The 15,480-nt window shown below is 50.8% G+C and overlaps 1 protein-coding gene across 1 annotated transcript in view; it reads left to right on the top strand.

The window, feature by feature from the left end:
• Nucleotides 1-15,480, top strand: part of OTOF (otoferlin) — a 111,258-nt gene that overhangs the window by 59,558 nt on the left and 36,220 nt on the right. Inside the window, exons 6-10 of the mRNA XM_074861233.1 lie at nt 9,074-9,147; nt 11,658-11,784; nt 12,109-12,163; nt 14,756-14,887; nt 15,348-15,410. Of these exons, the coding sequence (XP_074717334.1) occupies nt 9,074-9,147; nt 11,658-11,784; nt 12,109-12,163; nt 14,756-14,887; nt 15,348-15,410 (451 nt within the window). The remainder of the gene's footprint in view (nt 1-9,073; nt 9,148-11,657; nt 11,785-12,108; nt 12,164-14,755; nt 14,888-15,347; nt 15,411-15,480) is intronic.

Genomic DNA, 15,480 nt, shown 5'->3' with positions numbered 1-15,480 from the left:
ATACATCTGTATAAGAAAATTTATCTGCCATGGGTGAGTCCAGGACAATGATCCCAGCCCCAACCCATCCCAGTAAGTCTGTTCTTCTTTGCTGATGCTCAGTCTTTGGGGGGAGGTGAAGAAGATGCAGAAGAAACCTGCAGAAGAGTGCTGTCCTGCTACCAGCAAGCAGGACCTGGGTGGTTGCAAGGAGCTGTGGGACCATGTCTCCTCAGCACCTCACCACGCAGTGCCATCGAGGCCAGGTTCAGTGCATTGCCCTGAAGGAAGCAGCCCAGGAGGGTCCTCCCAGGGGTTGCTGGCAGCCATTAGCCCCTTCCCCTCTCCTGGCTGGCTCCCCTGGGCTGTGGGAGGGTACGTCTGGGTGGGTGGATGTGTTTCTTCCTCACGTTCATCCTCCTGGTTATGTCTCTTCCAAACAGCGAAGACCCTGAGGATCTCAGGTACTGGGCACGGTATCCACGCTGCCCTCAGGCCCTTTGGGCGTGGTGTGTGCATGGATGTGACACGCGTGTTGGTGTATCAATCCCTGCATGGCGTTTGGAGCCAGGGAAAGGTCCTAAATTCTTCCTGCCCTCTTCTTAATGGAGGGCAGGGCTTTCTTGTACTCACCCAGCCCCTCCTCCCCAAAGAGCAGGGCTTCTTTGTATTCAGGTTGTTCTCCCCAATGCCCAGCAAGGACACATTTCCTTCTACTCAGGGACCTTCCAAAGGAACTTCAAGGATAATATTTGCCTGTCTGCCTAGCTATCCATCCATCCATCCATCCATCCATCCATCCATCCTTCCATCCTTCCATCCATCCATCCATCCATCCTAATGCAGTTAGCACCATCCATCAATCTGTCCATCTGTCCATCAATCCATCTCAGTACAATCCTATGCAGCTGCCCATCTCATTGCATTTCTTTCCATCCATCACTGCAATCCCATCCATTCACCCATCCATCTGTCCATCCATCCATCCATCCATCCTACTGTGATATTGTCTTTTCATACATCTATGCATAACACCAGCCAGCCCAGTGCCACACGATTGATCCATCCATGCTTTTTCTGCCACTTGTTCTATCTTGTTCATGCCACTCTCTCTCCACCCTCCTCATTCCAGCACCACCAGTACTGTCACTGCCTCTGTACCCAGTTCCCTGGATGCCAGTGGGTTTGAAAGTCCTATTGCAGTGAGATTTCCCTCTGGCATGCTTGCAAATTGGGTTTGGTTGATTGCTTGGTGCATGTTGGGGGTTTTGAGGGGAGAAGGCGGGCAAGGGTCTTTGTCACTGCCGCAGGATGAATCACGTCTGAACGAATTGCTCTTTGTGATTGCAGAGCTAAGGCAAAGGGCAAAGAGAAAAGACATCTCGTGTTACCATTCAGGTACCCTGACTCTTCCCGTCCCTACTTGTGCCCAGGCTCACTTCCCAGCTCCTGCCTCTAGCCCTTCACAGCAGTGTTACTGCTGAAGCAGCTGCAGGGCAGGACTACAACTTCATCTGTGCTAGTGAGAGTGCTTAAGGCCAAGTTCCTTGAAGGCATAAAATGAGAATTCTCTGGTGGTGCCACTTTTCTATTCCTTTTTCAGGCACCCAAAGCCCAGGCGGTAGCTGGTTGCAGGCAGAGAGGCACCTTTTGCAGTGAGGGCGGGCGTGGAAGGGAGAAAGGAGGGGAGGGAGAAAGAGGAATCTGGTGTTAGCTGCTCCACCAGGCCCTGAGAGAAGGACCTCTGGACCTCTCACGGAGTGGCAGGGAAGGGTCTCGCACCAGCGAGTCGCTCAGGGAGATGAAGATGCTGGTCCTTACACGATGCAAAGGGCTTGTGTGTTCAGACACTGCTGGGTGAGACGGCAACGAGCCATGGCTTTGCAGGGAGCTGGGACCACATCCACGAGCTGCAGGAGGAAGAGTGGAGTGATTTAAATCCTCTGCCAGCACCGGGCAGGGGCACTAGGGCAGCTTTTACATTGCAGATGAACCAGCTGAGCTGCTGGCATTGGTGTTTGCTTGCTCCCATGACAAGCTCAGCTGGCAAGGGAGTAATTTCTGCTGGTTTGCTCTCAGAGCAAGTGTCAGTGCAGGGAGAGAGCAGGATGGCTTGTTCCCAAAGCAGCTTCTGTTTTCCAGCCCAGGCTCCAAGCTGACCCTGGCCCATGCTGAGCTGAACAGGAGGCCCCTGCTCCTCCCAGACTCCCACCCAGTGCTGAGTCCTGCCCCCATCTTGTGCTGGAGCTGGTCTTCCAGACTTCACCTCTCTAGAAGCCCACCTAGCAACATATCTTTTTTTTTTTTTTTTTTCTGGGTGGTTTTCCAACAGCTCAGTGCACAGGGAGCTGGAGCTTCGTGCTCTGAAGCCACCCTCCTGCCCCACATCCCCACCACAGACATAGCCATGGGATGAAATGAAGTAACAAGCTGTAATTAAAAAACATCCCCCTAATTACTTTCCACAGCTGGTTAATTGCTTTCTCCTCCCCACTTTGCTGATGCACAATGAGGGAGATTAACCAGGGAAGGAAGTGACTGGGGAGGAAAACAGAGAGGATGCAAACAGAGAAATGTGGGAGCCAGGAGAGGAGGAAAACAGATTTGAAAAGCCAGAAAGCAGAGACAGAGCAGGGGGCTGCAAAGTGAAGCAGGGAGGTGAGGGCTCAGTGTTTCCTGCGTGGTGTCAGGGCAGGAGGTCGCAGTGTCAGTCTGAGCAGGGATGAGCACCCCCAGATGCAGCTCATCTCCATCAGCTGATCCTCTCTGGAGGGAGGGTATGAATACACCTTTGTGGGATGATAAGGAAGACCACTCCTCTCTACCAAAAAAAAGAATAAGCCTTGTTTCTGCCCTAGCAGTACCCTGATCTGTGCCCATCCCCACTTACAGGCGTGTGTACACTGCTGTACCCACTTTAGCAGCCCCATACACCCATCCAGTGAGTGCCCATCACCTCCAGCTCCTCATGTGGGGAGTGGTGGTTCCCCTAAGCCCCTCTAGCCTAGCAGAGGGTCACACAGAGGTGTTATCCACCTAAACTATAGATGTGGGCAGGACAGGGGTGTTTGGGGTCAGCCCTGATGAGGAAGGTTACCTGTGACCGCAGCCTGGGGATGGGGCACTTGGAGCACTCATGAGGAGCAGGGAAGCTGCAAAGGGAAAAGCAGCTTCTGATTTTATGGTCTAATTTGAAGCACTTGGAGTGCACTGAAGCTTGTTTGCCTTTTGTTCCCTTGATGCACGGCCACCGGCTCCAGCAAAGGCAAAGAGAAGACGAAGGAGTACAAGTAGGTTTGCTCTCCTCGCTCCTTCTCCTCCTTTTCGCTTCCAGCTTTCCTAGCTCATGTTGTAGCTGATCCGGTACGTGCTGTGCTCTCCTTTTCTCTAAAGCTGAGCCTCTCAGCCCTGGAGGAGCTTGGGTCTCTTGAATGTGTGTCCTGAGGCTTTTGAGCCTGCAGGGAATATTTATCTACAGCAAAAGCCAAATGTAAAAGATGTGGAGCGGTCCCTGGCAGCACTGGCAGGGAACTGTGAGGTCTTGAGACAATCCTGGCTCCCAGTGGGTTTGGGTGGGCCCTGGCTGGGGGGAGAGTTTCCCAGCTTGGGTATGGCCAGCCTGGCCAGGGCTCGGGGAGGGAGAGGGTCTGGGCACAGGTCGTCAGCTCAGAGCTGGGCAAATGGGACTTAGCACCAGCTTTACAGCTCCTGTGCCCACAGGTCAGGCTGCCACATCATCCACTTTGAGAAGTTTTTTTCAGCTCCTGCCTTCCTTTTATCCCCAGCTGCTTGCACTGGTACCAAACAGGCTGTGTCTGAGCGTTCTCCCAGCAGGAGCATCCTCCAGCCCTCTGGCTTAGCAGATCTGCTGAAATTTAAGCTCGAGTCTCATGTGAGTGCAGGTTTAATCTCCTGCTGTCCAGGGGAGGATGCCTGCAGCCACTGCAGGGCACTTCCCAATCCATGAGGTCTCTTCTGGCACGTATTTTTTGCACTGCAGCTTAAGGACCAGTTTATGGTAGTGTCTTACTGATGGACCCTCCTAATTAATGCTGTAAAGCCAGGAGGCAGAAAAGGGGTGGGGAAAGGAGAAAAATGTCTTCAAGCAGTCCGCAGGGAGAGGGCAGACTCAAGGAAAGATGGGAAGAGATCTCCCTGCGCCGAGCAGCCTGGGACTTGCTGTCTCTCCTCCCCAGGTGGGCTGTGTGGGGAAGGGAGAGAGGCAGACTGGGTCTGAGGGTGGGGGTCTCAAGGGCGGTGGGCGCAGCGTGATGCCGTGGGGCTGGTAGTGGGGTCTGTCCCAAGTACACCTGGGAGAGCTGGAAGCCTTGTTATCACAGGGGTGATGGAGGCAGCACCCACCTGATGGGCATAATTCGTGCAAAGAAATGAGCCACGGAAATCCTGTTCCCTGCTCCCAACTCCCCAGTAAAAAGCAATGATTAAAATGTCCTTTTTAGCCATGAATAATTAACCAGTTACCTGCAACCATATTTTAACTAGAAGCTGGCCAGCAGAGAGACTGCTTCCACCTCCCTACCCATACCTCAAAATCTCCTTGTCCCTCTCTGCTCCTCCCCACCACCCAGAGAAACCCTAAAGGACAAAGCCAAGTGCTTCTGGGAGCAGCAAACTAAATGGAGGATGTGTGCTTCTCCATCAGCTGAAGAGAATTCATCACTCAATCCCATTTTAGGCAGCAGAAAATCCAAGGGGAGAGTGCTGTGGGAGGCTGGGTGGACACTGGTGTCTAATATAGGTCTAAGCTCGCTTGGAGGCTTGTCCCTACTTGGGAGCAGAGTTGAGGTGTTCAGTCCTACAACCCCAAGCTTGCAGGAACCCAGTCTTGACCCTGCTGCCAAACTGGGTTGCAGTGGGCCGGCAGCTTGTGCTGTTTTGGAGGGGAGCAGGCAGGCGGGCAGCAGCATCCTGGTCTAGTGGAGGTGTCCCTGCTCATGGCAGGGGGTTGGAACTACACGATCTTTAAGGTCCCTTCCAACCCAACCCATTCTGTGATTCGATGATCCCCTCTGTCATCTCAGTTCTTTAGGAAACCAGGCTAAACCCAGGCTTTGGCACAGGGGGGGCTCTTGGTGCCACCACACAGCCTGTGTCGGCATCTCAGGTTCACGGGTCCTCATGTAATATTCATGTGGGGACGGTGTCAGCTCTCCGCCAGCACCAGCTTCCCATCCGCACCATCGGATGCCCGGCAGGAGCAGCGGAGGGGTCGGCACAACCTTGGTTTAATGCTGCAAAGACCCTGCTGTTCCTGGAGAGGAGGCTTTGGCCAGGGTCCCCATCCCTGCTCGCTCCCGACGTGGGGGCACAGCTCTGCCCTCGGCACCGGGATGGCCGCTCCACCCTAGACGTGCCACTGGCCGTTCTCCTGTCTCGGCTGAGCTCTTCCAGCATCTCCTCCTGGGGGAAGCCAAGTCCTGGACGGCCGGTGGGTGAAGGTAGTACCCCCAAGGGATGGGGAGGGGTGTGGAGGGGATGTGTCAGTGCTCCCCTGGCTTGGAAAAAGTGACAGATGGGGCTTGGGAAGGGGCTTGGGAACAGAGGTGAGCTGCTGGGCATCTGCCTCCAAAGCATCTGGGACGGCTCCTTTCTCATCCTTCATGCTTCTTCCCTTCTCCACAGTACCTACCAAGTATGCTGCCAAAATCCACCAAAACCCACTTATTTTTTTTCTTCTTCTTTTTTCTTTTCTTGGTAACCTCCAAACTCCATGTTTCCTAGATATTTGCCTCTCTGGGGCTCTAGTCCCCTTCAATAATACCGCTAAGGGCAGTGGTGAAGGAAGGAAGGATCAGTACCAGATGTAGCTGGGGCTGCAAATAGCAGAAGGAACATGTAGCTGGGGTGTGGGCATGGGACAGCACCTGAAGTTTTATGCTGCCGAGGGACCTTGTGCCCTCTGGACTCTGCTCTCTGAAGCAGCTGGAGCTGAGGCTCATCTCATGGATGTGCTATTTCCCATTTCTGGGGCCTCTTCTGCAGTAAAACTGCCTTTGGGGACACATGAGAGGCTCCCACAGCTGATGTCCCCATAACATTTACTGAGGCCCAGCTGGCAGTGAGGGGTCATCACTTCAGGAGGGGATGGGGGTGAACCCGGATCCCACGTTTATCTCTCTGGAAGGAGCTGGGTTGGACTGGTGCTGCTGGGACGGGTCTCAGAGCATGCTGCTTGGCCCAGGTGCTTAAGCCCAGTCTTGTTCCACATGGCCCAAAACCAGCTTCATCATTTTACTGGTCGGGGCATCAGATGCTGGGCTAACCAGGACCCAATGCATCGTCAGTGCCCATGCAAGGACCTTGTCATTTTGGGTCCTGGTAGAGGACAGCATCACCAGTGTCTTCCCTGCAGAGTCCTACTGGCTCCATCACCAGTTGCTCTTCTGCTTTGTTTTACTTCCCAAGGAACCTCAGAAATTCCCAGGACAGATACAGTGATTTTATCACTAACCATCTGAAAGCAAATTGCCTACATGCAATGGGTTGGTGGGATTTTTTTTTTTTTTCCCCCTCCATTTTTAAGAAATTAATTGGAAAGAAGGGAATGTAGGACCCTGGAGGTGTGTTGTCTTATGGAGGTGCTGTGTGTCTGCTGGATTTCCCACAGCTGCTGGAAGGAAACTCAGTAGTGGAGAGAGGTCTCAGAGCAGAGTTTCACAGCCTGAGCTGTTATTACAGCATTTGCTCATTAAAAAATGAGTTCGCAAGTAGCTTAGAAGTGTTACTTCCCCTGTAGCACCTTGAGGCAGATGTTCCTTGGCAGAGTTACAGATATGGAAACCTCGCCCTCATCTTTCCTCTTTCTATCCATTGAGAAACTGCCCTTTCACCAAGGATGCCGTGAATTAATCACAGCTAGCAGAAACTGCCTTGAGGCCCAAGCATTGCTTTAGTCCCAATTAAACCTCAGCTATAAATAGTTCCTGTATCTTATGCTAGCCTTCTGCCCCGACTGAATTCCCCCTCCCTTGGTGAATACATTATCCTCCTATTCTCCTTAATTTTCTTCTCATTTGCTCTGGCTCTGACAGCAGCCTGCAAACTTCCAGTTGTTATTTAAGAGAACAAATGCATCAGGCTGGTGGCAATGCCAGGACTTCTTCGGTCTGAAAAAAATAAAACAGGGTGCAACTTCATCCTTTGGCCCCAACCAATGTGATCAAAGCTGAGACTGGGGGATCCCACAGTTTTGGTGCTGTCGCCTGGCTCATGGGTAGTGCATCCCAATCCTGCTGCATCCAGGGCTGGTGCTGAGCCCTGGCAGCCAGCTTGAAGGTGAGGTCCAGGCTGGAGGTGAGGTTCCCCCTTGCTTCCAAGGTGGTCCAAGAAAAATGTCCATCAAACCTGCAAGGTTTCTGCAAAGAGCCACACTGTCAGGTAAGGGTCTGATGGGGAGCGGCTGAGGGAACTGGGGGGGTTTAGTCTGGAGAAGAGGAGGCTGAGGGGAGACCTCATCGCCCTCTCCAACTCCCTGACAGGAGGGTGCAGAGAGGGGGGATGAGTCTCTTGAGCCAAGGAACCAGCGCCAGGACGAGAGGGAATGGCCTCAAGCTGCGCCAGGGCAGGGTCAGACTGGCTCTTAGGAAGTATTTCTTTGCAGAAGGGGTTGTTGGGCGTTGGAATGGGCTGCCCAGGGCAGGGGGGGAGTCCCCATCCCTGGAGGGGTTGAAGAGTCGGGTTGACCCAGTGCTGAGGGATCTGGTGGAGTTGGGAACGGTCAGTGTGAGGTTCATGGTTGGACTGGAGGAGCTTCAAGGGCTTTTCCAACCTCAGTGATTCTGTGATTCTGTGAAGGGGAATTTTCCAATTAAAAAAATTCCCCTTCAGTTTTACCACCTCCTGCTTTTGGAACAGTCACAGGACATCAAGTCTTTCTCCAGCTGTTTGCTATGTAAAGTTAGCACAGGGTTATTGCATGGTCAGACTTGTGCTTCTTGCTGGTTTCAGTTTTACAGCTATTATGGAAGTGTTTTCCTACTGAGGTTTTCAACTGAGCCTTCAGGCTAAAAATCTACATTACATCCAGACTCTGTAACTTTCACCAGGGTCACTCAGAACCTCCCACCTCTTTGCAACAGCAGCATGGACTTACCCCCACATAACAGGGAACAGTCTCTTGAAAATACCTGCAAGCCTCTTATTGTCTTCAACAATCTCTGTCCGTTTGTTAGATCTGCCTTTCAGAGCAATTCAGACTGTAGCACAGAAATCCCATTTATCGAATGCTGTATTTGTGTATATTTGCTGTACATGTGTGTAACAAGCACTAAGTAATGTGGGAGTCCAGGCACTTGTGGTTGCATGGGCTGATTTCTGAGCTGGAGTAATGGTCCCAGCCCCACAAAAACATTTGCAGCTAGAAGTTATACTACTTAAACTAGCCTTGAAATGATGCGTATTTTTAGAAAGCAGCTGGCAAACCGTTATTTTATCAGCCAATCCAGCCCAAACTGCCCTGAGTGAATTTGACCCCAGCCTAGATTGCAGAGGGGGAGCTAAGCCTGACCTGGTACTGGCGTTGACCATGCTGGAAAGAGAAAAATCATGTTGCTGCAATGGGCTGCTGAAAAACCTTAGGATCTGCACAGGTTTGCTGCTAATCTAGCCAAAGAGGTTATTGATATTCCACAGCAAGGTGGTAGGGGAAACAGTTGGATGTTTTAATTTTTAGTAAATGGTTTTAGGTAACTGGGGAGCAATTGCATAAACGAGTCAGGAGAGCTGAGAAGTCTGTGTGCAGCGGGTTCAGCGGCAGAGATGGGAGGCACAGGGAAGAGTTTGTTGGCTGCTAACGCTGTGCTCCAGCCTTGTGTTTTATCCCAAGTTGGGGCATTCCCCGAGACAAAAAAACGAGACCCAAGACTCAAAGGCAGTGCATTTAGCTGCGACCTTGACTCTGCCCTGTGGCATGTGTGCAGCAGCCCCTGCTTAGTCTTTCAGCTGATACTTCCTCTCTTGCTTTTGAGCTGTGAAAGATTCCTCCTGTTCCTACTTCCAAGTCCCAGAAAATGACACTAAAAACACAGTGATTGATGGGTTGTTTTGGTTTTTTTTCCTCTGTCTCTTCTTCCAGAGCTGGGAAAGGTGTTTTTTCAGCCATGAAGCTTGGCAAGACGCGCCCGACAAAGGATGACCATCGGAAACAGGGTATGTTGTTCCTGGGAGGAGGTTGTTCTCTGCTCCGATGCCACTTTTTGGCTATCCTCCACATCCCAGGAAAGCACCCAAGAAACCCCATCGAATCACAGAACGGTTTGGGGGGGAAGGGACCTTAAAAATCATCTAGTTTCAACCCCCCTGCCCTGGGCAGGGACACCTTCCACTAGCCCAGGTTGCCCAAAGCCCCGTCCAACCTGGCCTTGAACCCTTCCAGGGAGGGGGCAGCCACAGCTTCTCTCGGCAACCTGTGCCGGGGCCTCACCCCCCTCACAGGGAAGAATTTCTGCCTTACAACTAGTCTGAATCTCCCCTCTTTTAGCTTAAAACCATCACCCCTTGTCTTATTGCTACAGGCCCCACTGACAGTCTGTCCCCAGAGTGGTTCACAGCCAGTCAGTAACTTGGGGATTAGACAGGGAGCGTTGAGTGCTGGGGTGGAGAGCTGGAGAGAGGAGATTTGCTGGGAAATGGGAAGGTAGGAACTGATGGGGAGAATGTCCAGCTGAAAGCTTGGCCAGATATCACCCACTTTGTGATATCCCACCTGTGGCAACACCTGGGGGTCACACAGGCAGCTTCTGGCTTATATTTAAAGGGTGATGGACAATGCAAAGCAGGATGTAGCCCTTGCACCTTGCTGGGTGCATGGTGCAGCAGCAGCACCACGAGAGGAAGGGCTCAGCTGCCGCAGAGCTGCCTGTCCCCTGGGCTCGGCACCTCTGAAATCGGACGCCTTTCTGGAAAGGCACAAGAGGGTCAGCGATCGGAAATTTGTTGCTGTTTCCATTCAGACCAAAGGGTTGGGTTTCAACGGTGGAGAAATGGGGGAATGTGTGTTTGTGGGCGAGGACAAAGCATTTCTTTAGATAATGTTTCTGGGCAAATCTCCTCTGTTTTTCAGCCGGGTTTGAGGATAGGAAAAGGGGAATTTGGCCTGGTTACACCAGTGGAGGAGGTAGAGGCATTGGCAGCCTGTGGGAAGGCATGGCAGTGAAACCTGGGTGGCCTCCCTCTCTCCCCAGTGCCTGGGCATTTGTCATTAAAGCTTCACGCAAGACCATAGGGACAGCAGCTGTGATGCAAAGGCAGGAGCAGGGTGCATGGTCTGATAGTAGAGTGCCTTCACAGATGGGGATTTACCTGTGGTTGGGGAATGGCTGCAACACAGCTGGTGTGGTCAGTGCTGCACAGCCATGGAGCCCCTTCTTCCACCTTCCCCAGGTACCTCTGGCTTTTCACACACCTCACTAGGGCTCTGCTCTCTTGACACCCCACTCCTCTCTCAGCCTCAGTGCTGTCTTGGTTGTGATTCTACCCTTGGTCTGGCCAGCTGGTGATGGGACAGGGTGGATGTGTTCACTGTCTTCCTGTTGACCAAGCCAGCATCCCCCTTGTGCCATGGTCTTCTCTCCTCCCATACCGACTGCGGGTCCTGCTCAGGTCAAACAGACCCACTGAATCACCAAAAACCGAGCTGGGAGGGTGCGAGTCTGTCCACCCACCTGCATGTGGTGGGATGGAACCTGCTTAGGTCCTTCCCGGCTGCCATGACTCAATCTCAAAAGCTCCCAGTTGAGTTGAGGACACCTCTTCCCCACCCAATCTGCAGCACTTGTCTCTCTTCAACACTAACGGAGAGCTTTTCCTAACACCCAGCCTGGATCTCCCTCGCTTCAGCTGAAGCCCGTGTTATCTCACAAAAACAGGCCAGACTATGGTGATAAACCTGATTTCTTGTCTCCTGGAGCAAGCTACAAGCTTGCCGAGGTTAGTAAAGAGACAGGGAGCCTGTTTCCCAGGAGCAGCGTCAGTGCTGTACGAGTGGATTTGTACAGCTGTGCTACCAAAGCAAACCAGTGACCCAACAGCTATACTGGTGTTTCTGACCCAAGAGAATAAAAATCTTTGCTGCTTTGTGGTCATTTCTTGACCAGAGCAAAGGCAGGAGGGGCAGGCACAACACGCGCACGGGTTGTGCACAGGAAAGGAGTATCTCAGCAGCTTCTTCCAGTAAGATGACAGACCAGTGGACAACATGGCTGTGTCTCGGTGCCGGTGGGATCTGGGATCTTGACTCTCCCTGCAACAATTTTTCTTCTTGGGAAATGACCCCTTTCTCCTGTTTTTTCAGACCTCTCTACCCCAAAACTAGGTGGTTGGTTGTCTTTGCAACTGCTCTTCTGGTGATTAGAGCTGCAACACTTGCTCAAACGCTCTTTCACCCCTTGAAGTCTGGGTTGTTTGCCATTTTCTATTTTCTTTTTGCCTTCACCAAGCCATATACAGGCATGCTGCCCAGGTGGAATAATGTGTCACAGGAGGAAAACCTCTTCTTTTAATCCCTTCTTAGACCAGGTTGTCTGTGACCCGACCTGGTGACCATTGTTCTTTGTATTAGCAGGTGAGGTTGATAGGACGTATTGGTTACATTTCTCTTCGCCTTTAATTATTCACTGAGTGGAAACAATAAGAGACATTCTTTTGTCTCCTTCATGCAGATGAACCCGCTGTTTTGGAGGCAGAAGACCTGGACCGAAAAGCCATGAGACAGGGAGGCGGGCTGGAGCCAGATGCCATCTCCTTGGCCTCTGTCACAGCTGTCACCACCAATGTCTCAAATAAGAGGTGAGGCCTGGATGTGAGCTTGTGCAAGCCAGCAGGGGGGGGCACGCTGGCAGACACCCCACAACCACGTGTCCCCTGAGACAGGGTACACTGGAAATCACATTGTCCCATGCAGCCGGTGGGTTTGGTGGGTTTTTTTTTTGTAAATACCTGACCTGCTACAAAAAGCACCAATGCTCAGTGGTGTTTCACAGCCCCCAGGGTTTATATTCCTCAGACTCAAAGAGGGCAGGAGCTTCAAGGGGTGACCCTGCAAATGCTCCATCATGGCTTCCAGCGAGTCCATTTGTGGTTTGACTGACGGTTTCTTCTGCCCCTCCAAAGGTCCAAGCCTGACATCAAAATGGAGCCAAGTGCTGGGAGGCCGATGGACTACCAGGTAGGTGACAACGCTGTGCCCCCGAACCTCCACTCACGGGGGTCACATGGGGGTGAGGGGGACCGTTTTGCAGGGAACAAGTTCATGCTGGGTTTCAACTCACTGAATTCACAAAGCACAACTTCCCGAGAGCTGGCATTTAAATGGTTAAGGGATAAACTCAAGATTAAGTCGTTAACTGGTTTTGCTCTCCATTGGGTGAAGCCCAGGAAGCCCAAATTAACCTGTGATTGAAACAGGCTGTCTCCAATACATTTCTCTTACTCCCTAAGAGCTTTCAGGATGCTGTTTAGTATTCAAGATCTGTGAGTCCTGGCTGACTGTCAGTTGCTCACTGGATTTCCTCGGGTAGGCTGGTACACGGCTGCTGTTGTCCTAGTCAGCGATGTTCCATTCCTACCTCTTCATCTAGAATTAGAAGAACCACATATTTAGTTTCCCAAGGCTCAGGTGATCCATGCTGCTCCCTTTTCTTTTACTAGTTGGTGCCAGCATGATTCATAAATTGACTCTTCTCATTTTTGCCAAGTTGTGCTGATTCAGCAGCAATTTGGCTTTATGTCCTCACATCTCAGCGCAGCAACACGTTCCTGGGGATATTTGAGAACACCGCAAATAATGATTTTTTGTTAGAGATTTATTGCAGAACATTTGCAGCATCTGCTGCAGACCAAATTGTGAGGCTTACAGGGAATGAGTGTGCTTGGTTCAGGAGGCGGGGGAACATCAAGAGGAAGGGGAAGGCTCAAAACAAACTACAGCCAAGAAGCAGAAGGAACACAAGGTCCAGTTATTTGGCCACTGCAAATGGGGGGGTCACAAGGTTGGTGCTCATGGGGAAGGACTGATTTCTGGAGTATAACAGGGTTTGCAGCGCTAGGCTGGTTCATGAACAAGGGTTGGGCTGACCTCCGTCTGTCTGCTTTCCTTTGACGGCTGGGTTTTGTGGAACATCTGAGAATTAAGAGGAAAGGACTTGATCTTCCACGGAAACCTCAAGACAATCCCTCGGTCTGTGGCAGCAGAGGGGATGGGAGGAAGGGACGAAGTGTTACTGAAGGCTGGTGCCCAGCAAAGTCATTGCCAGGAGCTGGTGTGGGTCGGGGCAGGGGTGGAGGGGAGGTCTTGGTGCAGAGATGAGGGGCCCTGGCTACAAACCTCCCCAGAAGGCGTTTGGGGTGTTTCCACACACCTTGCCACGCTGCACGGGAGGAGAGAACCTGAGCGGGGGTTCCTGAGCCGCTGCAGTGCTGGGTGTGGGGTCGGGGGCTGCATTTGCCCCTCAGCCCCTCTGTGCCAGGTCAGTTTGTGCAGCGATAAATGCCGGGCAGCCTTGTCCCTTCTGCAGAGGGCTCAGCTACCCGTTATCAGCTGCCTTGTAGGAGCACTTTAGAATATTTCAGCTTAAATTATCACAGTATCCCAGCAACTTCTGGTGGTATTTTCTTTTTTTTTTTTTTGACTGGAATCTAATCCTCTTAAAAAAAAATCCGATTGAAAGTCAAGCCTCCTAATATGTTACCAAAATGCAATTTCCCCAGATTTACCCATAAAGGTAATAGTTTAATTTTTAATAGATTTCTATTTTCCATTATTATAGGATTTAAGATAAAGCTGAGTTCAAGTTACAAAAATAATTAATGACAGCTAGAGAAGGCATGTGTAAATTAACTCATCTGTTGGGCTTCAAGGTAACCAGGACTGAGAGTTCATGTTATTTAAAAAAAAAAAACTAATTTTAAAGGATACTCAAAGTCGTCATGCTTTGAAATCTTGGAGGTTACCTGTCCTACCACAACTTGTGATAGATTTTAAAGATGACTCTAGAAAAAGAGCTGCTGGGAATTGAAAATATTTGGTACCTACATGGAATTACACCTTATGTTTTTAGTTAAATTAAGAAATTCAGGTATAATATAAGCAGGAATTCCTAATATTAATTTAATATTGCAAGGAAGGAATTTAGATACAATCTAAATCCCTAATGTTAATTTAATGTCACAAGGTGGATTGAGTTGTAAATGACAAACTTTTGTGTCAGACACAAGCAAGTGCTTCATCTGGCTGACTTGCTCATATTTTATTGAAAATATTTATTTTTCATATACCGCATACAGGAGTACTTAATTTAAATAAAATGGCATGCATGTATGCATGCATATAGGAGGATTGAACTGTGAAACAGTGGGGACTTTTCCAGAAATAATAAAAGATAGAATATTTGAGTTGGAAGGGACCTATTATGATCATCCCTCTGTGTTTTCTAGCAGAAGTGAAGCCAGCTGGGGTCTTGCCAGCTGAGCATCTGCTCCCACAGCTTAGCTAAATCCATTTGACTTTACACCTCGCATGAAGCCACCCCTGTGCTGGGGCTGAAGCAAGAGGGGTGCTTGTGGGGTCTCCTGCACCCCACACCATGTTGCAGCTCGCTCAGGCTTGTCCAAGCAGCCCGGTGTCTTTGGTGTGACCATCAGCCCCCAGAGCTGAACTGAAAATGCCTCAAAACCTAGAGATGGGCAGAGAGGGGTTAAGGCAGCGAGTGGCGTCTGATGCTGCTCTCAGGAGGTGAAAGTGTATGAACCCTCTCCCCAGGTCAGCATCACCATCATCGAGGCCCGGCAGCTGGTTGGGCTCAACATGGACCCCATGGTCTGCGTGGAGGTTGGAGAGGAAAAGAAATACACGTCCATGAAGGAATCAACGAATTGCCCTTACTACAACGAGGTGGGTCTGTCCTCTGGGGATGCTCACAGCTTCCCGCTCCTCAGAGTCTACATTGCTGTTAGTTAATGAAATGTAATTTCTTGTCACTTGGTTTTTTTTTCTTTTTTCCTTCTGTCACCTCTTGTCGGAGTAAGATGAAATCTCAAAACATGCAGAAAGGAGAAATGAAGCCTTTGCCCTCTGGTATTTTGCAAAATGGTAAAAAGTGCACTCACATGATCTGCGTTAGATTCCTCTCAGTTTTTCCAAGAAGTTAGTGCTTCCTTTTGGTTCCTCAGACTGCAGAGGTTGTCAGCGCTGGGGCTCACAGGGATGCATCCCTGCTGTGACATGTGCTGCAGGATGCTCCTCCAGGCAGTCACAGCTTCTCCAGCTGGAGCGTGCACCATAATACTGTCTTTCAACCCAAAAGCAGCCTGCCCCGGCACTCCTGACTTCATGACTGCTCTTTCCCTTTCAGTACTTTGTCTTCGATTTTCACATCCCCCCAGATGTCATGTTTGACAAGATCATCAAGCTGTCCGTAAGTGAGCATGGTTGCGTTGTCCTTTTCACGGGGCTTTGGAAGAAACCAGCCCATTTTGTGTATGCAC

This window comes from Strix uralensis, chromosome 3 (genome assembly GCF_047716275.1).
Source record: "Strix uralensis isolate ZFMK-TIS-50842 chromosome 3, bStrUra1, whole genome shotgun sequence".
NCBI lineage: Eukaryota > Metazoa > Chordata > Aves > Strigiformes > Strigidae > Strix > Strix uralensis.
Note: the sequence above shows the minus strand (reverse complement) of the source record. Positions and strands in the feature narration are given on the sequence as shown.